We start from the raw sequence: 26,700 nt of genomic DNA, 5'->3' as shown, positions 1-26,700 counted from the left end.
TCGAATATTTTACACATTCCTTGCATTCAAATTATTATGTGAAATCTAGACCACATGACAGAATTAAAAATGGTAAACTTAAAAAGTTGTTATTAGTATATTCCATAAAGGTCTAATAGGCCCTCACGGTGAGTCGCCAGGTATACAGATCACGAAAATTCTTCTAAAATTTTGAAATAGATTTATTGTAGACCTTGTTGAAGACCTAGTTAAACCGAATTCGCAATTTTGCAACTCGAACTGAATGAATAATGAGTTTTCTATACAGAGTTTTCACCTTTATTTCTGCAATACCATAAGTGTATTGAGCCTATTCAAAAAAACGTCAATAGAAACAAGAATAAAGGATAAAAACCTGAGTTACAAACAAGCCAAAAAAAGCATTTGTACTTGGGTTATTGAACGAGTCCTTTGTAAAAATCCGCATTATTTACCATTTCCGCCATTTCAATTATGTTTTCTCCATTTGCAGGTTCAAAGAGGAATTTTTCACGGTTTCGGAGTGGAAGCGGCAAAAAAATTGAATCTCCACAACAAAGGAGCACCAACATAAGCAAACCACATTCCTAGCAGAATTCACGTGAATGGAGTACGAGAAAATAATGTTGCCATAGAATGAAGTTGCTGAAAAAGATAAATGTGAAAATATTTCATAGTGGGGAATAATGAATGTGAATGGAAATCATATATCTTTGAGAATGAGTATAACCTGCAAAGTTTCGAGTATACATAAGTTTTCTTGAATTAGAGGATGGTTAGGATGATGTCTGCTTTAAGTTTTCCTCTTCTCTACACGGCTTTCTTCGGATTTATCATTCACGGTAAGTTTTCTCTATGAGAAAGAGTGGAATGCGCTATTATTCATTTCTGAGTTATATTATGGAGTTCTGAATGAAATAAAACAGTTTTATTTCATTATAAACACAACCAAACATCCTGTTCGCTACAGAAAATATTTTATTGCATGCGCAAGAGATTTGAGACTTATTGCCCCGTGGAAATAATTGTTTTTATGATTCAATAAAACTTATCAAAAATCCTTAAGTTTAAGTAAGTGAAGTAGAACAGTTGAGACACGGTATTGAAAGTTCTTCAGAAATTGTTCATGCATGGTCAAAGTCACATTATTGCTTACGTATTTCTGACCCATGTTTGAAAGGACAACACTACGCAGAAAGCAGTCTAATGTTAATTTTGAAAATTTGTTGGATATAGTTAAAAACGATATGATTGCTGCGTCCTTGAAATTGTTCATTATTATTTCTATTATAGTTTCCACAGTTGCTCGGAATAAATAGTTGTGACGGCATAACATATCCTTTGTGGATTAGTTTCAAATTTTTCACTCAATATACTCTGTAGGACCTCGATTTACGAAATAATCTCTGATGAGAACCACAATTCATTCGTTATCCCTCTTATGTAGTCCAAACATACCATGTATAACTCAGACAAGTAGATATAGTAACGAGTAATCATACAATATGGCATGTCAACCGAAGCAGAAATGCGGATAATCCGTTTCATTTCGGAGGTAAGTTGCTCATTTCAAGCTTTGTCCAGCAGCGTAGTTCGTGAGCTTACTCTGATATTACATTAATTAGATTTTGCTGTTCTATCTCCATCGTTTTCCAATTCAGAAATCCAAGCTTGACTGATATCGGTATTGTTCAACCGATCAACTTTTAGACCGAATATATCATCGTCTTTTTTGCTGATTTTGGTACCATAAAAACTGCTCCTCGAATGACGAAATAAGGTTTTATCAACATCCATCCCATCAATTTTATCCAATTGTTCCAAATATCCAAATTTTAATAATTTATTAATGCAGGTTAGTGTTATGTCAATCCTATATTGAATTGATGTGACCGACACTTCATAAAAACCCATACTTCAATTAAACACAGAATGAGGAATTTTCCTCAATTTAGGTTATCATTGCATATGCAAGTTTAAACTGAATAATTATGAATTCATTCATGAAACTATTCAAAACCAGTCTTCAAATATGAGGTTTTAAAATTCAAATCTCTTCGTTTCTAGTTTACGATTTTGCAACAGCGCCTACTAGAGAATAAAAAGAACAATAATAATAAGGAATGATCATGCTTAAACGGAAAGGCAACGAATACAATAATGAGGATAAATTCAGATGCATACCACCCGCTGATATGAATATCAACAAGTTTCACCAAAAATGATGATTCATTTTTCAAAAGTAATACCTAGTTTTTTCATTGATAATCAGATTACCCATTGAATTTTCCATTATTCCAATGTTTCTCTTACATATTATTCTCTGAAACTTCCGGTTCCATTTGAAAAAACCTTTTAAATTTTCTCACATAGGGCCTCATTCCAATGTTAATAACTTGTAGATTTTTGCAAGAAAATTCCTAATTTTCTAGTTTCTTGCAGAGACATACTGACCGACGCTTCTCCCTTCGTTAATTAAAAATTTAAACATACAGAGTATTTCAATTTCAATGTCAAAGTCAGTTATGACAAAAATTTCAAAACTCCTCGTTCCAAAGGAGAACCCTTTTTTATTGATCAGCTAGTATCTACGTCAAAAAATAGTGTATAATTGTAATACATACCACTGTTTCAAAATTCTTATTTTCCAAGATATAGGGTAGAATCCCATGGTCTGGTTACTTCTGAATAATGTAAACGACATTATTCAGAAGTCATGGTGAAAAAAAAACAAGAATTTAATAAAATCGATATTATGTTTTTAATCTTACGCTCTATAAGGCCACCCAGTCTAAAGTGTTTTTCGCGCTAAGGGAATGCATTATTCCTTACGTATTTCGTCAGAAAAAATATGCTAAAGCATAGGTATTATTTTTCGGTCACAGAAAATGCTCAACATATTGGATATCCACAAGAGAATCCTCGAGTAGTAATGGAAATTGAAAATCAATTTCAATTAAGAATTAATGCGTTCTGTTCACTAATGGACAATCAGGCTCGTTATATCATGTACGATGAAAACTTGAGGATTCTAAGCAAAGTATTGAAAAAAATTTGTGGTGATTTGCCACTCCGTTTTAATAAACGTTGGTTTCAAATCAATGAAGCGCCAGCCGGATTTATTCGAAGATTGTCGGAGGGGAAAAAGAGGTCCTTCTCTGGTCTGCTCGATCACCGGATCTCAGTCCTTCAGATTCTTATTTACGGGGTCGGATCAAGAAATTAGTTTATAATGATCTTATTATGAATTACCAGGATATGAAAATTAATATTGTTGTGACTTTCGATGGTTTGGACCTTGCCAAATTTAGTAGACCAAAACAATCCCTCTGAGAACGTCCTTTGAAATGCCTCGATGAAAACGGTGAACATATCGAATATGTGTAATTATATAAAAACCCATCATTATACAATTGTTTTCTTTTTACCCTTACTCTTTGAAGAAAGAAAACGGAGAAGACCTTACCGAATATCTCCGGAAATAAAGGTTTTAGAGTAGTACTATGTAAAACACTTGCATACACTATTTTTTGAATTAAGTAGATTCCAGGTGAGCAATAAGAAAAATAAGTTCTCGTTTGAGAAAAATGAGTTTTGAGAGTTTTTCATGACTGACTTTGACATTTAAATAAAAGCACCTTTTATATTCAATGAAATTTTGAATCAGTGAAGGAAAAGCATTGGTATGTTTTATGCTGGAAGCTAAAAAATTAGGAATGTTCATGCAAAAATTCACAAGTTATTAACATTTGAATGAAATCTTATTTGAGAAACTTTTAAGGGGATTTTCAGATTTCAGATGAATTTCCTGAGAATAATATGCAAGTGACAAATTAAAATGATGTAGAAGTCAATAGGTAAGCAATGAAAACATTGGGAATTTGGGGAAGTACGTACAAAATGACATGGTGTTTTGTTTTTTCTTCATAATTATTTATTTAACGCAATTTCAATCAATCTCCTTGGTTTTTACTTATTATAGGTTCATTGACTATCAGTATAGAAGTCTTTTAATTAAGTAGGAACTATAATAAAATATATATTAAGAAAAAAATGCAACCGTCCATATAGTACGGACAAAATGACATACTAAAATATTAACAACACAATTCACAAGTATATCTGGTAGACTTTGGGAAATCAGCGCATAAGCATGAGCCCAGAAGAGAACAAATCCTACATCGTAACCAACCCTCACCGGGCTAAGAAAGTGAAGAGAAATCTTCGCTTCTTGAGCTATCATCTATCTGAACAGTTGTACGGTGCCTCGATAGTCTCAATCTCTTTTCTGATGATGGAGTGTTGGTAGCTGGAATATTTCTTTCATCATTATCAAAACTTTGTTTAAGTTGTCCCTTCTGTTCTGCCCGTGGATACTTTGCTCCGTTTTTAGCAATAATTTCTTGCATGTTTGGAGCGAAAGAATTACCTTTGTCTCTTCTTTTTCTTTGGCCTCGAATGAACTGGCTCTGTGATGCTGGCGAAATAGTAGCAGCTAATTGGTACCAGGTATTTTGTGAGGAATTTACTTCATCGTTATTTGTTGCCGTTGGATGTAAAATAGATTCAGCATCGTTATTCGCATCTTTTTGGACTGAAAAAGTGTTGAGACATTCAGCTATTGGCAAATGTGAGCTGGAAATAAGTTCAGGTGTAACGTCTGCAATATCCTTCTGATTCAACGAAATATTTGTTCAGGTTCAAACGTGTAGTTTGGAAAAATATCAAGATTGATGGGCCAGAAGCCTGTCTATTTGAAGCCTACTTGCATTCTGAACAGTTGCACCCAATTTGTAAATGGGTCGCGTTTCTAAAAACTTTATGTGTTCCGCTAACTCCAGCTCAATTTCAGTTGAAAACGTCTTTTTTTTTTTGAATATTCCTAAATCTTTAGAGATACACTCCAAGGTTTTGTTCATATTCTATGTCTTCTAAGCGTCGCCTGAGAAGTACCAAATGCTTTCTTTGCTTCCATGCTTTAATAGCCTTACTCGTAGATTCTTGACTCCAAGACTGCCGATTAGTTTTTCTTTCGTAGTTTCACGGTATATCACCTAAATAAAATGATAAATGCTTATTAACAGAAATAACAAAATGACATACTATGTCATTTTGTCCATTGTATATGTTTGTCATTTTGTCCAAATGTAAACAAGAAACAATAAAAAATCATAATTTTATAAATCAACCAATAATTGCAATAAAATTAACTGGAATACTTCCATAGTTTATCGATTTTAATAGCAATAATCACAAAAAAGCAACAAATAACGCATCACGGAGAAAAGAGAAAATCACTGAAAAATAAAATTTTTTAATCACGAAACACGTTCGAAGTGATTACTGCGGCGCTACTGTGGCAATGGCGCTCAACATTTCACAGTATTGTAAATATGGCTGCCTTCACATGGCACAGTTGTTGGAAAGTCGCTAAAGCACACCAATTTTGAAATAAGGCGACTTTGTAATTTTGTACATATATGTCATTTTGTACGTATTTCCCCTACATTTAAAAACGAATGTGGGTATCATTTTCTGGTAAACCGGAAGTCGAACGAATCTGAAATTTTTTTCAAGAATTCACATTTCCCAACAAATCTAAACTATAAAATTTCAAACGTTTAACATGAGTCTTCTTTGAAATATTTTAAAACGGGAATCACGCTGTATTCAGGTCTTAGTTTTGGTAGAGGTACTCTACGGGGTCGAAAGTATCTGCCCTTGTATTCATCTGACACGATCGAGTAAATCCTGAATTTCCCCCTCGGACTGCTCAACGATGGAAGCTCTGGAACTGATATCGCGAGTATTCTCGCAGGTGAAACAATATTGATATTAAAACGTATAAATTAGTCGCTCAGAAATGACAAAATAAACTAATTTAATCTCTCTTCAGGAACTCTCTCAGCGAATGGACTTAAATGGGTCCGTGTGAGCATACCCCAGTTCAGGATGCCGGGAGAATCGGCGGTTCTCCATTGCGACTATGATTTAGGTGGAGATGCTCTCTACGCAGTCAAGTGGTATAAGGAGCACGAAGAATTTTACAGATACGTCCCGAGAGCTAATCCTGCTGCTACTTCGTATAAAGTGGAGGGCGTCCATGTAGATGTGAGTAAGATATAATACATTAGATGGGATTTTGCTCTTGGGAGGTAGGAATAAGATGATGTACGAGTTTGTCTGGGATTTCCCTTCCTTAATATTCGAACAGAAAACAAATACATTTTGTGTGTTCTGTTGGAGAATTTGATTCCGCAAACAATTTTCGAATAAAAATTCGGTCTAGGGTGTACCCTTAAATTTAAGTATTTCAAATATAAAGAAATATGCTGGACCGTGAACATATTTCACATACCTAATGATTGTCTATGTCTTGAATAAACTTTTAAATCTTTTAACGTTTCCATACCATTCTAAGATTCGATTCAAAAAATTTTCGAATTTTGGTAGAAACATTGCAAGTCAAGAACAACTGTTTAGAGATAGAGTTATCTTAAAACAATGAAACGGGTGTAAAGAAATAGAAAGAACATGTCCCAGAATCTGTTACCGGTGTAAAGATTCACATTCACAGATACACTCCACGGAAGAAAATTGGTTGGAAATCATACTGCACGAAATAAAACTCCCCTATTTCGTTGAGGAGCAACAGAAATAATTCGATAACTTTTCGAAATGAACAAATACCGCCTTCTGCTTTAATAATGAGTTCAACTTTTGTAAATTGTCTCATAAACTACCCCCGCCCACACCCCTGACCATCTGACAACTCATAAGATTGACGTTATTCGATTCATTTTTCCTTCTTTAAACATATTCTGAAAGCAGAAGGCGGTACTCTTCTATCCAAGAAAGTTATCGAATTATTTTTATACACCACCCCCTTCCACCCCCCTGACGTCTTGACAAACTGGAAGGTTGATTTCATTCGATTCATTTTTTCTTCATTAAACTCATACTAGAAGCTGAATGCGGTACTCCCCCATTCATAAAAGTTATCGAATCATCTCTCATAAACCACCCCCTCCGGTCCTTCTCGACCTGACAAACTATAGGTATTTCCTACTTCAACACATTCTAAAAGCAGAAGGCGGTACTAGTTCATTTAGAAAACTTATCGAATTATTTCCCTGTGTTTACTTTCTCTTTAGGAAGTGCACTGTCAACTTTATTTGATCAACTTTTGTACAGTAACCCCGGGTTTTATGAAGCTTGATCTGGGAATCAACACAGTTAACGTCAATTTGTTTTCAATCGATAATTCAGTCATGATCATTCAGAATATCATTCTTGCATCTTATTATGATGTTCATACGTCCATTCAATTATTCTCAATAGTTACTTCTTCAATAAATTCAAAAATAAAAAGGTTTCAGTGATTTCGATTGGGAATGCGAGCGACTGTCAAATAGTTAATCGGACAATCAAAGTTTTATGGATCCCGATGTTAGAGTAGGTTATAGGCCTAGAATCGGCTTCAATTCATTAATAAAAAATGAATATGAATGAAAATATGAAATAATATATCGCCAAGGATGCCTCAGTGAAGGACGATAGCTGTCGTTATGGCTGTGCGGCACATGAAACTACCCAGCACATCACCGGGGGATGTCAGAGGTTCGCGGGTATGGAGTACAAGAATAGACATGATGCTGTTGCCAAGATTCTTCACCAATTATTGTTGTATTGGAAAATGAACATCACAAGCTCTACTGGGATCGCACGGTCCTCACAGTCCGGAAAATAACTCACAATACACCAGACCTCATATTGCTCAATAAGGATGAGGACAGAGCACTATTCAACGACGTGGCGATTCCAAATAATATCAATCTTCTAGATAGACACACCGAAAAATTTCCAAAGTACGGAGATCTAGAGGAACAAACCAAGAGACACTGGAAGCTGAAAGATATAAAGACCATCCCTATTGTCATTTCATCTACAGGCCTGATACCGAAGAAACTACCAGAGAACTTGAGGAAACTTCAGTTGGACGAAAATATCTATACAGTCATGCAGAAGGCGGTACTGCTGGGAACGGCGAGAACTGTACTAAAGTACATGGGGAATGCAGAGGAATACCGTCTGCTTTGACAGGAATCCAACCAACAGCAAGAAGCCGAGGAGCGGCCTGAACCCGACCACCACCACGGGCCCGAAAACCTGGAAGGGCTCTAACAAAGCTAAATCCTTTTGATATCTGAGATATCTGGGAATGTTCCTCTGGAGAGGACTGTGAAAGCCGCAAGGCTGAAATCATAAAAACCACCCCCTCCTGCTCCCCTGACGGCCTGACAATCTATAAGGGGGGTGTTACTCGATAATTTTTCCTTCTTCAAACGCATTCTAAAAGCAGAATGGTCCATTTACAAAAGTTATCGTATTATTTCTCATAAACTACCACCTTCCGTCGCATGTCAAAGAAACAGAGGAGGCTTATTTCATGAAGTATAATTTTTTCATGATTAAATTGTCCGAATTGAACAATATATTCCGCAATAATTCGCTTGCTAAACCCGAAAATATATCAAACCATTTATTTTCGTGGAGTGTATATATGCACATGGCTAATTTCACACCGGTGAATCTATGTCTGGTTCCTGATCTCAATATAATCAGAGGAAAAATGTCAACGGGTTACCATACATATCTTCGTATGATACATTAAAACAGAGATAAAAACCTCAGAGGAAACTCTATGTCTGCCCGTAATGAATTCGTTTGAAGAATAAGCTGTAATTATCATATTGAAGGACATCTTCTCATTTAAAATAGGATAAAATATAAAGTTTCTTCCTCCTGCTTTTTACCATGATGGTTGAGGAAGTTAGAATAATCTAAAAGAAAAAAAAACGAGAGAGGTAGGTATTGAATTTCATATTTCTCATCAAATAGTTTCGAAATTTGCAACCCATGTCGAAAAAGAATCAGTCAACAAATGAATTCTCTCGAAACTACCCTGAAATTTATATATTGCGCAACTGTTAACCAAATGGTCTAAATTTTCTTCTTCTGTGCCATACTCACATTTCGAACTATCAAGCGCATTCCATTTGAAGAGAACATCGACCATGGCCTGTTTTAAGTCGATTTAGCGTACGCCAAATTTTTCTAGGAGGATCAAATCCAGGGACTTTTTTGAAGGATCAATAATCGAACCATTAATGAAGAGATTACACGAATTCAATTCTGATTGCCAAAATTCTTTGTGACCATTATTTGAATAAAGAAAATCATTAGTCCGTAAAGAGATTTCAGTCCGGCACTTTTAGAATCTGGTAAATACCTACATGTGATAAAATTTGGAAAAAATTTGGGGAGGAATGGAATTTATTCCAGTCACAATCATCATATAATCATTGGGTAGAGTATCGATTTTATTGTGAGCACTGCTGAAACAAACAGAGCGGCAGTACTAAGCAGCACAAAAAACTAAAGCCAACGCTGCCTTATGAAATGTCAGTACCCCATGAAAAGCCAGTCCGGTTCTGAAGTATATTGTTCCTCAATTTCAATTTTGAACGTTTACTTTAAAATTCAAAGAAGGAGAATCTTATTTTATATTTATATATTTAGGATTGATATAGTAAAACATCATCAGAAGTAACTCTCAATTTTCTATTTTTTTGTTTATTTGAATAATCAACAAAAATGTATTTTAATAATGGAAACAGGAAACTTCCAATTTGTTTGGATTAAGGTATGAACGCTATGCAAAGAAATAATTTTTCTGTATTTCTAAATCTTATCTCAAAGTATTGAGTAGAGTTACAATAGAAAATAAGAGAATAATTTATACGGGATGTTTCTCGAGTTATTGTACATGACATATTGGTCGGGGTTCGAATCCGTGTTCGAAATGTGCTTACCATATTCGCTTAAGAGATACACAATGTTTGATGTCTTTTATCGAAATCAAACGGCAAGTCACAGACGATCTTCGTTATTCGAATTGAAGATATTTAGACACTCTTGAATATTTTCTCATTTGAAATAGATGAAAAGTTCACCAACAAAACTTGTGAGAAGCAAGTTTCACAGTAGTGAGAATAACTGTAAAATTTGTACATGAAATGTACGATGAACATGAAATGTATTGGGAGCAGATCTTCTTGAGTGCACCATTGAATTTTGATGTTGATTAAGGAAGTAGTTGCACGACTCATCCGTAAGCTGGCAACTTTCTTGTTCAATTTTTAATTCAATCGAACTAATAAAACGACAGCGCCAATAATAACATATGGGAGGAATGGAGGAAAACTATTGGGGGCTTGTGAAAAATGAATTCTTCGATGAGTAGGTACAACAATAAGTGGATTTCCATCCATCTGATAACAACCCATCGTAAATTTCAATTCACGATGAAATAAGCAACGCGTTTCATGACAATTTCGTCTTGATTTACTGATATCCCCATATGAACCCTGCACCTAAATCAGCTTTATTTCATTCCAGCTTTCAAAGTCAGACAGCATGAAAGTGACCCTTCATTCTGTTGGTTGGAAAACGAGCGGTCTCTTCAGATGCGAAGTGTCAGCAGAAAAGCCCTCGTTTGCTTCAGCTCAGAGTGAGGCCAGAATGGAAGTTGTGTGTAAGTCTAGAAAAGTATATATGTAAAAGTTCCACTTCCAATTATGATACTCCCTACCACTTATTATTCATATACTTCTGAAAGGGTTGATGACATGATTATAACATATGTAAAGTTTGAGGCAGAGTATCTCACATTATATTCACCTCATCAAAAAATGTCTCCTCGATTGAGCCATGAACAGAAATAAATCAAAAAAATTTAACTTTTTGTCAGAAGTTCAGGATAGTTATGTTTTCCGAAGATGTACAGTTTCTTTATCATCTCGACACTTTGTCGAGAGTAATAACTACTTATGATGATCCTTTGAGCATCATTTTTTCTCCATTCTCAATAACAAGCTACACGAGTATTACCTATACCAGTTTATACTTTATACGGGAGCATATAAATGGTTGCGAAAAAATTTAGAGGTTGATTTCGTCAAAAAATAGAGGAGTCGTTCATGTATTATCAATTCACAACCAAAAATTATAGAGTAGAAAAATAGGAAACATTTTGGCCAGTGAAAACACGCTTGATAATGAGATGGCGCTAAAAACGCACTTTCAATACAGACAAATTTTTAATAACAGTTTTCTGTTTCATGATCGAGGGGCACGAAATTCGAATTCTATTCCTTGTATTAAATTTTTATATCGACTTTGTTTCTATCAGAAAACAAACATCCTGAGCGACAAAAGAAAAGTATGGTTTTGTTTTGTGATCAGGAAGTTAGTTTTCATCTAAAAATTGTTTGTAATCAATTGATATCAATGAGAAACATTGTGGGATGTGCTATATTTTTATTTGGAATTTATGAAAAATTTACAGAAAATGAAATTATGGGCAATAAATGAAGCTTTGACTAGGACACTAAAGTATATGGTCATCTGCTATACGTCGGTGGTGTTATTTCTGTGCAATAAAATGATTTGAATTAATGAACTGAGTAATATCAGAAATTAATATTAACCAATATTCAATATACCATCATAGCATACACATTCCAGTTACTCACATATGTAGGTATTATATTTATAGAATTTTCAGAACCACACTTTTTGCAGGTTTCATGAGACTTTGACTTTCCAAAAAACAATTTGACAGTCACTTGGTTCCCAACTTTAAATCAATAAAACCTCTGCATTTCTGAATATATTGAAAGAGTTGTAATTGAGAATTATTGAATGGACCTATAAAATCAAAATCTCCCCTTAATAGGCCGTTCATACAAGGGATGCTTTCTGCATACAACAATTTACGTGGATGAACACTTCTCAATTGACCTGCAGTAAAATGTTCACTGCACATGGTGTAGTCAGTAGTGTTTGCTGAAGTCATTGTCTTCACGCCCTGAGAATTTTATCCACTTCGGAGCACTGAAAATTAGAATCAATGAATGACCGATTCACATGTTACGAGTTTTAATACTTACGCTTCCATTTTCCTTAGTTAAATTAAACTTAACCTCGGAAAATCCATTTCATTATTTGATCCACAGTTCTTCACCATTCAATAATTTTCGAATAATATTTTGGTGTTTGCACCAGGAAATAAAACAAAAAAATTCAATAATCAGCTACTATAAGGACCTAGATAAACAAAAAGGGGCACGAGAATCAAAACATTCAAAACCTATCTGATCAAAATGGACGTCTGAAATCTGACAAAATTTCATATGTTTCTGCAAATTGTACTCAAATTAATATTTTAATCTGTCCTAGCGTCGTCAAAACACGCTTGACACACAGATGGCGCTCAAATCGCTTTAGTCGCCTCGTTTCCCATCTCTCTTCTCTATAATCTTTGTTCACAACCAATCATTTTCATTGAGTAAGTCGATTCTACGTAGAAAATATATCAGCGTTACCTTGATAAACCCTACACCTGAAATTGATACTTTCGGAGTTTACAAAGAAAAACTTGAAAGAATTGAAAAGTGTCATTTCGAACTGCTTAATTATTCTGTGACTTCTGGAAACCAAACACAAAAACTGAAATGAGATATTGCTAAAGATAATTCTGACATTTTTTTAAATGTTGATCAATTCTCAATAATCCCAATCAAAAATATTTTAGATATATCTGATGTCAAGATTACTTTACATACATACAATTTTTTTTCTGTGGTTTCAGGAAGTCCTAGAATAATCAAGTAGTTTTTTTCAAATTAGCTTCTGTTGCGCAGCATATGGAAAGATGTGGCTTTCAGGACTAATTTTTCAATTTGATTTTTTTTAAAGAACTAAAGCGCTCAATAGTAAACTTCCGTTTTGAAAAAAAAAAATTTTTTGGCTCAGATAAAATGATGTTTAAGGCAATAGTTATCTTTATTCAGCGTTACAAATTTACCCAGCAGTGAACTTCCGTTCACAGAATGGGGTAACATCGAAGACTGAGCATTTACCATAGGAAAGTTCAATTCATTTTCATTATAGTAAGATTTATACAAAAAGTCCACTTGCTTATTTTTTGACTTGATGAGGCACTGAAAGAGAGTATTTGGCTATATTATATAGGACTTCGCTGCCGAAGTTTCATATTTGCATTCATCCATTTCAAGGCAGGAGCGATAATTTTTCACCCCTTTGTTTACTGAGTTCACTCAGTCACTTAGTCAGCAATTACAACGTAAGAGTGGATTCTGAGTGTTCTATGAATATTCATGTTCGAAACGATTCGCCATCACAGCGTCTGCCAATAATTAATTTCAAGAGAGTTAAGACTGCCTAGTAGTAACCTGGGGTACTCTAGAATTCATCAACCGAATTATACCAGAAATGTTCCAGGCGTCTACGAGTACATGCTCACATAAAATATTCAAGCTTTATTTGAATGAGGATTATGTACAAGATATCAGCTGCTGTCTGGAGTCTTATTACTCTTTATAGTCGACAGACAGGAATTGAATTTTATTTCATTCATCAAACCGTAATGCCCCGTTCATAATGAACGTATTTTGTAAATCGAACTCAATTTAATAGTAAAACGTGAACGGCCTACATGGAAGTGATCACGATGCCAAACATAATTTTTACCTTTATCAACATTGTAACTCTAACATAACCCATAAGTTGCTCAAACTCAACTTTAATGTAAAGTTCAAAATCTAGTAACATTTTTAGGGTATTTGAATCTGAATAATTATTCACTTCTAACAATACAAGATACTATTACTCCTACTATACGAAAATACTCCCAGTCCGAATAACAATTTCATTTGAATTATATTCTTATGGGTGAATTAATTCATTCATATTTGAGCTTCGGAACAAAATTTTTTCTTTATGTTCAATTTTGTTTCTTGCAATCAACATCCTTATTTTGTATGCGCCTTCTCAATAATAATAAAATAATTATCGTTATATCTCAAAATTTTCGATGAAGAATTTACTCTTATTCATTGGAAAAATGAAGGCTGTAGAAAAAGGTCATATTATCTAATTCATTTTACAAAATTGGTTATCTTGGGTTATCCACACAAGTTAGATATATGTCATCGGGGACATTTTGACAGATCCCGTTTAGCTCTACAAAATTTAGCATCATCATATTACTCCTTCTTTTATAATTTACCCACCGTCGGCCATAAAAGTTTGAAATCAACGGTTAAAGACGCTACTATTGTACAGGGTGTTCCTAAATGTTCCATACAGCCAATATCTCAGCTCTCAGACAAGGTGAAAAGTTCGAACAAAAAGAATTTTAAATGGCATCAGAAACTCTACCAGAATCCCTCATTAAAATTTTGTATTTAATCATTCAATTCATTTTTAAATTGCACCCTTATAGTTTTTTCAATCCAGTAAAGGACAAAATATGTTGAAAAAATTCTTTAACAATTTTCGTAAATTCAACCCTAAAATAATAATTATAAATTCTGGCATATCTACCATTTTTGCGATTTGAGGTGAAATAGTTTTAGTGCCCCAAGCAAGACATTCAATACAGACAATAAAAAACGAACACCTTGAGTGATAATAAAACAACATCATAATCATTTAAAATTCAAATTAACGTAACAAATGTTCGAAATTCTCCCCATCAGCTTCTACACAACAACAGAGTAAATAAATGTATTGTACAAACCGATTTTGCGGATAGTATTTGTCATTTTCGACAATTCTGATTGGCCCACACTTCACGTAACTGTAGACAGAAAAGAGACAGGTATTGGCTGCAAATTTGCTTTCTCTCTTTCTACAGAGTGGACAACTACAGGCTCCGTCCACTCTTATGTCTATGGTATAGAATAATTATATGTTCTATGGATGCAACTTTGTTTGATTCCAATCCTTATTTGATTTACTTGTTTTAACATATTTTTCTTTTAGAATGAACAAAATATAAGGCTACAATTTGAATTTTCAGTTTGTTTTTTAGGGGTGGTAATTAAAAATAAAATTCTAACGACGGATTCTGGTAGAGTTTTTTATGCCCTCAGAAGTTCTATGAGCTTATACGAGTTCGGAGAACCAGTTGTGTTCTGTGTAGGAACATACTGCTAATTTGAACCCAACAGTTTATGGAGGGCCCGTACCGTATTGACCAAAAAATTTCTTCTCTAGCCCAGATTCGAACTCAGTTTAGTACCTTGTGGTACTAAGTCGAAGCTTTAACCACCAAGCCACGGACTTTTTTATTAATAATCGATATTTTTCGTGATCTCTTTATTTATTTATTTCATTTATTTATTCAATCATAAATAAAAATAGATCTAAATTCAGAATAGTATCCACATAAAATAAAATAATAAAAAAGAATATTGTGGAGAAAACACCGTAGGTTTGAAGCCACGGGAAATTGTTGGAATTCAAAAGGGTTATACTGAAAATGGAGTTGATTTATTTTCGTTACGTGAAGACGAGACAGATGAAGCTGAAGAGCTTGTTGTCACGAGATTCTATATTTCAGATGCTATATATTTTCAAAAGAAATTGGAAGGCTTACGTAAGTCGAATATTGTGAACATTCAGTCCGAAGATTTTTCTCCCTATCGTTCTCAATAAATAAGCTCTACGGTGTGAATCCAACTGTAAAATTCAGAGGTGATTCAGGGAGAGTTAGATAACGGAATAAACGTAAAATCCGCACACGAAGTACAATTTATTACGGAATCTTTCTGTCTGAAACTTGGAAGGCCTGTCAAGTTTCAACGGGAAAATCTTGGTTGAACATCGATCGTGTGCCAAAATCTGATACATCGAAAAGCCTCAATTTTAAAGTGACAGGAATCTTTCGTTACGTATATAAAACTTCCTAAAGCCGACCGCATTGAATTGATACAGCTCCAAATATGAAGCTTCAGTCAATCATTTCTTTTCCAGCTCACAACATCCAATTATTTTAGATTCGAGCCTGACCTAGCCTAGAAGAGAAATTCTATACAGAGCGTTTCTTACGAATGTTAAGAAAAAACTTAATTCATCATTTTTTCATGTTCTTCTGTGAAAATGTGATACTCGCAATACGAACATTCGCTACCGAATATTTGTGAAAAAATTCAATAGTACAATGACCGCGTACTCTACTGAAAGGATCACCCAAAAAATTCTACTTCTCCTCCACCAGATGGAAGAGGGTTGCTATGTCAAAGACGCATAAACTTTGATGGCAACGATAACTAGCCACGTTTTCTAATAATCGCTCAATTGTAAAAATAAATCTAATCCCAAGGTTGATATATAAGGTTTGTTCGTAGAGTGGTTCACAACGGTTGTGAACTGTACAGAGCAAGCGCAATTCTATTTTAGAGGGACGAAAATCCATTTGCGCTTGCTCTGTACAGTTCACAACCGTTGTGAACCACTCTACGAACAAGCCTATAGATTATTATGAATTTCAATATTTTCAAATACGTTTGAACGTATTTAAAGAAGAAGAGTATATACAGGGTGAGTCTTTGACTCTTACAAATACTCTAACAGTAGATTCTTGAGGTCAAAAGGAACACTTTTTTCATCAACCGTATTTTCCGATTCCGCCCTGATAAGAAGATATAGCCATTTTGAGTTTTCATAATGAGCTATGCCACCCCTGGAGAAACAAAATTTTCTTCAGAATAACAAGCTAAATCTATGACACTAGACATCTGTGGATCTTTTGAATAGAGTTGTATTCAGCCAAAGGACCCAATTTTTCGAATAGTGCAGATATTTTTACTTTTTGAACATCAAATTACTCGAAAACGGCGCATTATAGTGAGTACGAGTACGAGGAATATAAAATTAGTTTCAAGTGTTTTCAATAGATAGAACTAAAAGTAGTGTTTCTTTCTGGTTTTTCAACAGCTTGTTAACTGAGCCGATTCGGAAAAAATGGTGAAGTAAAAAAGAGTTTCTTTTGACCTCAAGAATCTTCTGTTAAAATATTTGTACGAGTCAAAGGCCCTCCCTATACAAAAGGCACTTCAAGTCTTGAAGATTGTAAATTGTTGTTTTTGTATCCCGTATGAACATATTCGAAAATAATTTTTTTTAACCCCACATATGAGTTCACTCCGCGATTATAAAATTTCTTTGAAATGACCTCGAAACTTCAAGGTCAAATTAATTATCTCAATCCGATGTCCACCTGAGGTCTAAAAAAATTTTATCCGAAACATTTAAAGAGTTATTTTAGTGAATCTTCTAAAATGGGTCACCATAAATTAAAAAGTTTATACAGTATATTGATAAGACGTCTTGTTGGAATAGCATATCGAAAGTTTTCATCAGAGGAAGAAAACTGAGAGAAAATGATGAGATAAAAGTTATATACAATTAACAGGAGCAGTTTTCTGAAAAAGTGCTGCCTTGTTGCCAACCAAATAACAGGGAAAAACACAAATGTATGAATTCGCTATTCAGGATAAAATTACTGAATAAATTGAAAAAATGTGCTAGGTTAACTTTCTTCTTATTTCCTTTTGTACCGAAACCTCCCAAGGACTTTCGGAAAATTTCGAACTCAGTACAAATGAGCTTCCAATGATAAGTCCTTTTTCAAAAATTGCTAGGCCTATATTCAATACAGTTTGTGAAATATCTTTAGAGCCGTATGAAATAAAAAAAGATCCAACGACACAAAGCTGCACAAACCTAGAAACAATTCAGCACAAAAAAAAATCGGAAATCAAAATATTCTGGACCAGCTTGACGCACATCCGACCTAGACCATACATGAACCACTCTTCTGGAGAAAGTTCGTTGTAGAACGAAATTAGTGAGGCTTCGGATAACCAGATTTCTGTATCACGATATAGCCATCGTAATACATTCGAGATTCAATTACCCGGGAACAAACAAGAAACAGTCGACACTAAGGAATATATCCGCTCGGAGAAGAGATTATCGGGCTCACGTTGCAGAGTCCACCCAGGAGTCCGATAAGAATGGAACCGAATTAAGGGGCTTCCTTCGTTGATCTACAAGTTGACTGGAAGATTGGACTGCGTAATTTCTATCAAGATCTTGACATGGCATCTTTACTGCTGAATTAGGGTTTGTAGCGTTTACATCCTTGAATTCAAACATTTTTTTCTTCATTTTGAAATACACTTAATATTACCCAATGAATACACTTCTTTTATACGTTTAAATGTGGTAGGGAATGTTGACTAGATGCTATAGTCAAGAATTATTGATATCCCCTTGGCCTTGAAAGTCCAGACGCACCTTAATATCTCGTCACAGAAGATATTCAATAATTTCTGTAGTTTCAATCAAAGAACTGGAATAACAGATATATAATCTATAAAAATATTTGAAAACAAGAAATATTGAAATTCTGAGCATATTATTCGGCATTCAAAATTGATGCAATTATGTTTTCAATTTTTGAGATTAAACTCAAATTATCTGCTGTCAGTGCATAGATTCACAATAATTGGTCTGTCGATCGCTGTTTATTCACAATACCAACCTGAATTCCGCAACACAAAATCTGAACTTATGGGCTACTACCAACTTAAATTCGATTTTCCATAGCCACCCGAGATGTCAATCATTCTTGAATGGACTATACCTTAATTCGACCACATGTTTATTCCACCTATAATCAACGTATATCATCGAACTCGTTACCATTGCCACCAATAAGAAACGAGTCCTTATCGTGCTTTCAATAATAATAAATCCATATTACATCCATTATAGAACACATTAATAAGTGTTGATTTTCATTGAAACATAACGCGTTTCGCTGCATTGTAGCTTCTTGAGATGCGTATTTGACCAATTGGTATTAGATTATTTCAAAAGTAAGTTTTGAAATGAAGAGGTACAAATAATTTTTTCTAATTTTGCCATCTGAAGTAAGACTTTTTGAATCTCATTGTTTTGAAACGTTTAAGTTTTAGCAGCCAGTTACGTAACTCCCTCATTGCGTAGATAGTGAAAACATCCTTTTTTTTTGACGATTTTCATCGAGTGATAAGACGAAAAATTTTGGAACAGCCTGTATATCAGAAATGAAATCATGTTTTTTCTACACGAAACTAAAAGTGCCCATAGACGCAACGGCGAACTACAGTCCAGGACTAGAGATGCGTAGATCTCAGTGCAACTGCACTACAGTTTTTTGGAGTTTCAATTCAAATTGACAGTCCTGGACTGCAGGTCGCCGGTGCGTGTAAGGGCACTTTTATCCTCAGGAATTTCGTGTTTTTATTTAAAAATTTCAGCTTCCTAAAATATTAAATGTCTTATCCATGCCTATTTCATTGGATTCTCACTCTCCCGAGCTCGAGACCCACTAAAAACCCTTAACTGCTTCTTGAATATTGGTTCCAGGCAATTGCCTATAAACCGTTTATCTGTTAGTCGGTTTTCGTCTCGCACATTATCGTGCTGGGATTTATGTGTTTATCCTCTGTTGGATAACACTTTATTGGATTTTTCAATAAGTTTCTCTTCTTATTTTAATATCTTTTTAATTGATCTCTTGGTCTCCTTCGGTAAATTCGCATTCTCCTTTTGCCTTCCTCTGTGTCGTAGTCCATATGGCTTAGCTTCGTATACGAAGAAAGGGTTATAGGAATGTTCTGAAAATTTCGGTACTACCGTTAACGCTTCTGATATAACTAAAATATTTTCAATCTTTCGACGTTGCCGCTTATACAAAACAATACTACTAATTTCATTATTTCAAATGAGAAACCTTTTTCATTTTAAATTTGTTCGCTCCTCTATCTCCATCTGAGTATTTTTGTCTTCCACTTCCTTATCCCTATTTCAAATACTTTCGGAGATATTAACGGTTATCTACAGGAGCCAAAAACTTGGATACAATGCAATTTGCATGAAAAGGACATATATATTTCGAAAATGGATCCTGAGGAGGAGTTTTGTTTAGAAAAAACTTGGTTTATGATATACATGCTGTTTCAAAATTCTTCATTCCGAGTCATTCACTTGACAGGAGAAGACGTGCTACAGCGCTCCTAGTGCTATAAAAGAGAAAGCGGACGAGAAAGTCGAAGTGTCACAGTGCCGTAAAAGAGAAAGCGGAGGTGAAAGTGCCCACTAACCAAGCTACGGAATATTTGATTCCGTCTGTGAAGTTTTTGTTGGTTCTATATTTGTTATCGGAATTTTAATTCGTTAAAAGTTTCAAAGTTGGTGTTCATCCTAAGTGTCCAGAGAATTTTCTCGTTGGTACTGCAGAAAACATCAGGTGAGCTTATTTTTCGTATCTTTCTTTCTGATTTTTCTCATAGCGTAGAGAATTTTTGATGAGCCGTTTTGTTTTTATGCATGAGATACATTTTTCTTTTGTCTTGAAAAATTTTATTTCCAATTTCTTTGAGTAGCGAAGTAATTATTAATTAGATTCTAAAATGTCTGACCATTCGGACTGCGATTCCGAAATGGAAGACGACGCGCCAGAAATCGCTAATGTCGTGTCCGAACACGATATTTTGAGAGAGGAGAACGCAAGTTTGAAAGCGAGGGTGAATGAGTTAGATAGATGCGTATCTAGCTTAGTTGCTGAGATTAAAAATCTCAGGGAGAGGCTCGAGTTGCAGGAGGGAAATAAGGAAAGTCCTTACTCCAAGGCACTCAAGAAGAACATTATTTTGAAAAATGTCCAAGAAGTGAACTTACCGGTTCAAAAACAGAAGATGGAGGTGGTCAAAACCCCTCAAACCAAAATTTCCCCACCCACCAAAAGAGTGAGAAAGGATAGCTCCTCGTCAAATGAAGAATCAAACAAGAAAAGAGTCTTGGGAACCCCAGCCCAAGAGAAAACCACTCCAGTGGAGAGAAAAGAAAAAATCCCCCCAGTTACCCTGAGAGGTACGTCCGAATGGACGTCAATTTCCAACGCGTTAATGCGAAACGGAATAAATTACAGCAGAGCGACTACTGTGAAGGACGGAATTAGGGTCGTTCCACAAACCGCGGAAGACCACAGAAGAATGACGGACTTCCTTCATAAAATAAATAGAGAGTTTTACACTCTTCAACGGGAGGAAGAAAAGAAAATCTATGCGGTAGTGAGATATCTACCGCTGGATGCAGATATCCCGACGATCCTTGACGACCTCAAGGATCAAGGGATCGTCGATGCTGAGGTCATAAGAATGACCTCAAATATAACTAAGAGGCCGATGCCCTTATTGCTGGTTAAAACCCAGAATAAGGGTATCTACGAGGTGAGAAGGCTCTACAACATGAACTGTGTTGTTGAACCTAAGAGAAGGACGACCGGGCCTGGACAATGTTATCGCTGTCAGCGATATGGACATGCCCAAAGTAAGTGCACTTTTCCATGGAGGTGCGTGAAATGCTCTGGTAATCACAGCTCCAAGGAGTGTACGCTTACCAGGGAGAACGAGGAGCGAAATGCCTCTTGTGTTCTCTGTGGAGAGCAAGGACATCCAGCCAGCTACAAAGGATGTAGCGAATGGAAATTGGTCACTAAAAAGACCAAGAGATCGCCAAGATCGAACCAGACCAGCTCGAGGCCAACACAAAATATACCGAGGCCATCCCCAAACCCTTCGGAAGTAAAGAAACCCCAGGAAACTGCAACCAAAGCAGTCAAAGAGACGAAGAAACCAGAGAAAAAGACGGAAAAGGCAAAAACCGTCAAAAAAGCCGAAACCAGAAAAGGAATTTCTGGAATCACTGAGGAACTGGATAAGTTCACGAAAAACCTCCTCAGCACGATGATGCAGAATCTGGAGAAAGAGATTGAGAAGAAGATGCAGCAAATTATTAAAAATATTTAATGGCTGACACGACGATAAAGAACAATCTCATAATCGTCTCTTGGAACGTCGAAGGATTGAGAGCCCGCAGATCAGAATTCGAAGAACTGATCGAAGAGAAGAGACCGGATGTCATAGCTCTCCAAGAAACGAGACTTAACCCCAACGTTCGGATAGCATTTCCCAATTACGATATTTACAGAAATGATAGACCTAACAGCACAGGTGGCGTTGCTATACTGGCTAGAAGGAATATGGATCACCATTTCGACCAAATATTCAATGGACAAGAAGTAGAAGCAATATCGATTATTGTGAATACTAATCGAGGGCAAGTGAAGATTATTTCGACTTATAAATCACCGGATAAGGACATGCTGGAAGAGGATCTAAAAATGCTACTAGAAGGAAGACACCCTAAAATCATAATTGGTGATCTTAACTGCAAATCGCAGGAATGGAATAGTAGAGTGGAAAATACCAACGGGAGAAGACTGAAGATTTATGCTGAAAAACTTGATGCAGTTGTAATAGGACCTGATATACCTACCTACATACCAAGAGTAAATGGACTACCTGATGTACTGGACATTGTCGTTATGAAAGACATCACTGAAGAAATCAGCATTGATACAATAGAAGACGGAACTTCAGACCACAATCCCATAGAATTCATAGTGGGACATGGCCCAAGAAACGAAGAAGAGACACAAACCAAGGATCGCACAGACTGGGAGAAATATAAGAATTTACTTCAGGAGAAAATCACGGAAATTCCCCAAATAAACACCCGGGATGAATTAGATGAAGCAGTTGAAAAATTGGAAAATCAAATAAAAGAAGCCTATGAAGAAAGCACCAAGAGAATAAGGAAACCAATTCCGAAACATTCACACGGAGATACGCCAAGGGATATAAAGGAACTTATAAAAAAGAACAGAAGACTCAGAAAAATCTACAGAACAACAAAAAGAGAAGAAGACAAGAAGAAACTGAATAAGCATAGCCAGATATTGAAAAATGCTTTAACAGAACTACGTAATAGCAGATGGCACCAGAGATTAAGGGAACTGAATACAATAGATCACTCGGCTTGGAAAATGCAAAAACGCTTACGACGAGAACGGACAGTTATACCTCCACTGCATGGAGCAAACGGAATGATATATACGAGACTTGAGAAAGCCGAAGCACTGGCCGACTCAATTGAGAGAGAAGCCAGAATAAATTACAGAAATGATGATGACAATGAAGATCTAGAAGAAGAAGTGGAGGCAAACGAAGAACTGATGATGGAACCACCGGAAACCGAAACCATTCCAAAACCGGCTTCACCAACAGAAATCAAAGAGATCATAATGAAATTGAAAAACAGGAAAGCGCCGGGAGAAGATAAGATAACGAATTATATGTTGAAGAAATTGCCTAGAAAAGGAATAGCAGCCTTGACGAATATAACAAACGGAGTGATGAGGACCGAATACTATCCAAAGAGATGGAAAACTGCAGAAATGATAGTTTTCAACAAGCCTGGAAAGGAACGGAAATTTCCTCAAAATTACAGACCAATCAGCCTACTATCAGCACTAGGAAAAGTCGTCGAGAGGGTTATCGCCAAAAGGCTGAATGAGGAAACAGAAATGTTGAAGATAATCCCACCCGAACAATTTGGATTTCGACGAGAACACTCGACTGAACTCCAATTACTACGGCTCATAGAATACGTCACCGAAGGAATGCAGACAAAACAGGCCACAGGATTAGTTCTGATGGATATCGAGAGAGCTTTTGATAGAGTATGGCACGAAGGCCTTATCTACAAGATGAAAAAAGCAGGATATTCGACCAAACTATGCAAGATTATAAGGAACTATCTGAGGAATAGGAACTTTTATGTGAAGATAGATGGAGCAACCTCTCAAACCAGACAATTGGAAGCGGGAGTGCCTCAAGGATCGGTACTTGGACCTCTACTTTACGTAATATACGTTTATGATATCCCGAAGAATGCTAGGAATATGCTCACCTTGTACGCAGATGACACAGGAATAGCGTTCAGACATCGACGCCCAGAGATCATACACCGGAGACTGCAGGAAGCCATAGATGAATTACTCAAATGGTGCATCAAATGGAAAATCCAAATCAATGGAAGAAAGACTCAAGCAATATTACTGCAAAAGAGAAGATTGAGGATGGAAGAAAACCTTGAAGTTGATGGACAAGAGGTTGAATGGAAAAATGAAGCAACATACCTAGGAGTGACGCTTGACAGAGGACTTACATGGAAAAACCACATCAAATGTGCTGTTGATAAAACAAAAGCCGCAATGAGTAAACTTTATCCACTCATAGGCAGAAGAAGTCATATGAATAAGAACATCAAGTTGACGATGATTAAAACTATTGCGCGACCACAACTCACATATGGATCGGCGGCATGGGGCTTCGCAGCCAAGACCCACATCAAGAGAATACAGGCCACTGAGAATAAACTCCTTAGAATGGCGATGGACGTACCCTGGTTTGTTAGGAACAAACAAATCTACAAGGACTTGGAATGGGAACCAGTTACAGAATTTATGAAGAGAAAGGCGGAAAGGATATTCGACAAAGCCAAACAACATCCAAATGAGGAACTACGAAGATTAGTCGACTACGATCCAACAGAAGAAGCTAGAAGGTCAAGAACCTACCACCGAAGACCGAGAGATCAGTTAAGGATTCAAATGTAACCAAAGAAGAGCTTAACCTATAAAAGCTATAGGCAGCATACAAATATCAACACGACTACGATCGTGTGAGAGTCCAGAAACCATAAGAGTCAACTGGTTAATAGGCAAAATGCCCGGAACCTATGAAGAAGCAGTTAAGGGTTTTTAGTGGGTCTCGAGCTCAGAGAGTGAGAATCCCCACACTGTTCCCCCTCAGGAGAGGGTGTGTTCGTCTGTTTGCAGATTTTCCCCCTGCTACACCAAAAAAAAAAAAAAAAAAAAAAAAAAAAAAAATTCTTCGTCTTGTCGCTCGATATAGAAACGGCAAAAACATACTTTTTTCAAATGGAACACCATACTTCTTATGAGATATTCTCCTAGAAAATCAAAATACGCATCTAATGATGTATTATGGTCCTAAATTGAAACCTCATGATTTCGAAACTAAAGTGAAATTTCTGCCACGTTAATTAATTTCGTTAGATTCTAAAATAGTTGAAAACTAGACAGAAGGTGTTTTATCATTCATACAAGAAATTGTGTTTATAAGATAAAATTAGCAAGACATTCTGAAAACCCTGACTTTCATAGAAATTTGACTTTATTTCCGAAACCATGAGGCTTTAGTGATACGTTATTAGATGTGTGTTGTGATTGTCTCTGAAAATATCAAATTAAAAGTAGGGTGTTCCATTTGAAAAAATCTTTTTGCGTTTTTTTTTATCGTGTGAAAATACGAAGAATTTTGTTACATTGGATCCATGTTTTTGCCAGTTTTTCGTGGAAAATCTTCAATATCTTCGAAAGTATCAGAAATAGTGATAGAGGGAAGTACTAGAGAAGAATACCGAAATCGGAATAGAGAAACGAAAAAGTTACAATAAATAGGGTGTCCCATTTGAAATAACGAAATTTGTAGTATATTTCGTATAAGCGGCAACGTCGCAATATTGAAATCCACTTAGTACCCAAATTTTCAGAACAATCTTATGGTCCGTTTTCCGTGAACGTCTAATAGGCCACCCACCGTGCGAAACGCTGTATACGTGTGTACCATGGTTTCAAACAGAACCAATAAGGTCAATAGAATATGGTGCTTGAAATAATTAATTCATCGATGAATTTCAAATTCATACATGATTCACTTCATTAGGAAATAGGGGTAGAATATTATTCTGGTGGTGTTCAATAAGGATTACCCTTAACTGACGCTGTTTGATTTACGTTTTAATGATATATCGATAACGTAAAGCACATAGAGAGTGTTGAATATTTAAATCGTAATTGATCGAAATTTCCTCGTACCATTGTGACATTAGCTTCACTTTATCAATAGAATATAAGGTATGCTGTGGAAAGGCCCATTTAAGAAAGTTTTTCCACAAGCGTGCGCGTTTAACCTTTTTCCCGCACGCATTTGCGTTCGGGAACGGATCAATTCATTACATATGAATTAATCAAATGAGATATGATATGTTTCGTGAAATGAATATATTTATTACAAATATTATTTCAAGCGCTTTTAGAAAAAATATTGTTCCTAACTCTTGCGGAAAGTGTCTTGCCCGCACTCAACTGCTCACCCGAACTCCGCTTCGCATCGTTCGGGCAACGGCATTTTCGTGCAGGCAAGTATCACTTTCCGCACTTGATAGGAAAATAATTATTTTCATCATTTATTTCTGACAAACACTTTCAACATAAAATTTAATGAATCTGCATTCATAGTGTAGGGTGGGCAAAATTCGTTGTATACTGAGGAGATCTCATGAACTATAGCAGCTAGAAGAAAACGAATGACACATACTTAGCTCTTTTTTCCTGACTTATTTAAATCTGCAAACATAACCGGCCTATCGTTGCTAGATTCTCAGTTATAAACAAAAATTGAGATTTTGTCGATTTCGAAAAGTACTCATAACCTTTCTGTCTCTGAAGTTACAGATCTGAAACTTGAACCTTCTTAGGTTCTTTCATATGTAGAATCTACTGACAAAAGTTTTTTTTTCCAATTTAAAAATAACAAATTCAATAAGTTTGCATTTAAAAAAACATAAGTTCCACTAACGAAAAAACATTTACAGCTCGTCAGTGGATTCTGCGTAAAAAAGTGTCTGCAGAAGGTTCAAGTTTCACATCCGTAATTGCAAAGAAAAAAGTTAGGAGAACTTTTCGAAATCGTGAAAATCTCATTTTTTACTAATAACTCAAAAACCAAGAACCGTAGGAGGCTA

General features: G+C 35.7%; 1 protein-coding gene across 2 annotated transcripts in view; it reads left to right on the top strand.

Moving 5' to 3' along the window:
- LOC123322399 overlaps positions 1 to 26,700 on the top strand; it is an 83,063-nt gene that overhangs the window by 36,991 nt on the left and 19,372 nt on the right. The window contains exons 2-4 of one of the 2 annotated variants that reach the window (XM_044910348.1): positions 473 to 821; positions 5,876 to 6,090; positions 10,441 to 10,576. In XM_044910348.1, the coding sequence (XP_044766283.1) occupies positions 752 to 821; positions 5,876 to 6,090; positions 10,441 to 10,576 (421 nt within the window). In that variant the 5' untranslated portion in view covers positions 473 to 751. Of the gene's footprint in view, positions 1 to 472; positions 822 to 1,490; positions 1,535 to 5,875; positions 6,091 to 10,440; positions 10,577 to 26,700 lie in introns of those variants that run through there. The other variant, XM_044910352.1, reaches the window with a different exon arrangement.

Source organism: Coccinella septempunctata, chromosome 1 (genome assembly GCF_907165205.1).
Source record: "Coccinella septempunctata chromosome 1, icCocSept1.1, whole genome shotgun sequence".
Taxonomy (NCBI): Eukaryota; Metazoa; Arthropoda; class Insecta; order Coleoptera; family Coccinellidae; genus Coccinella; species Coccinella septempunctata.
The sequence above is the reverse complement of the archived record's forward strand: the minus strand, read 5'-3'. Positions and strand labels throughout refer to the sequence as shown.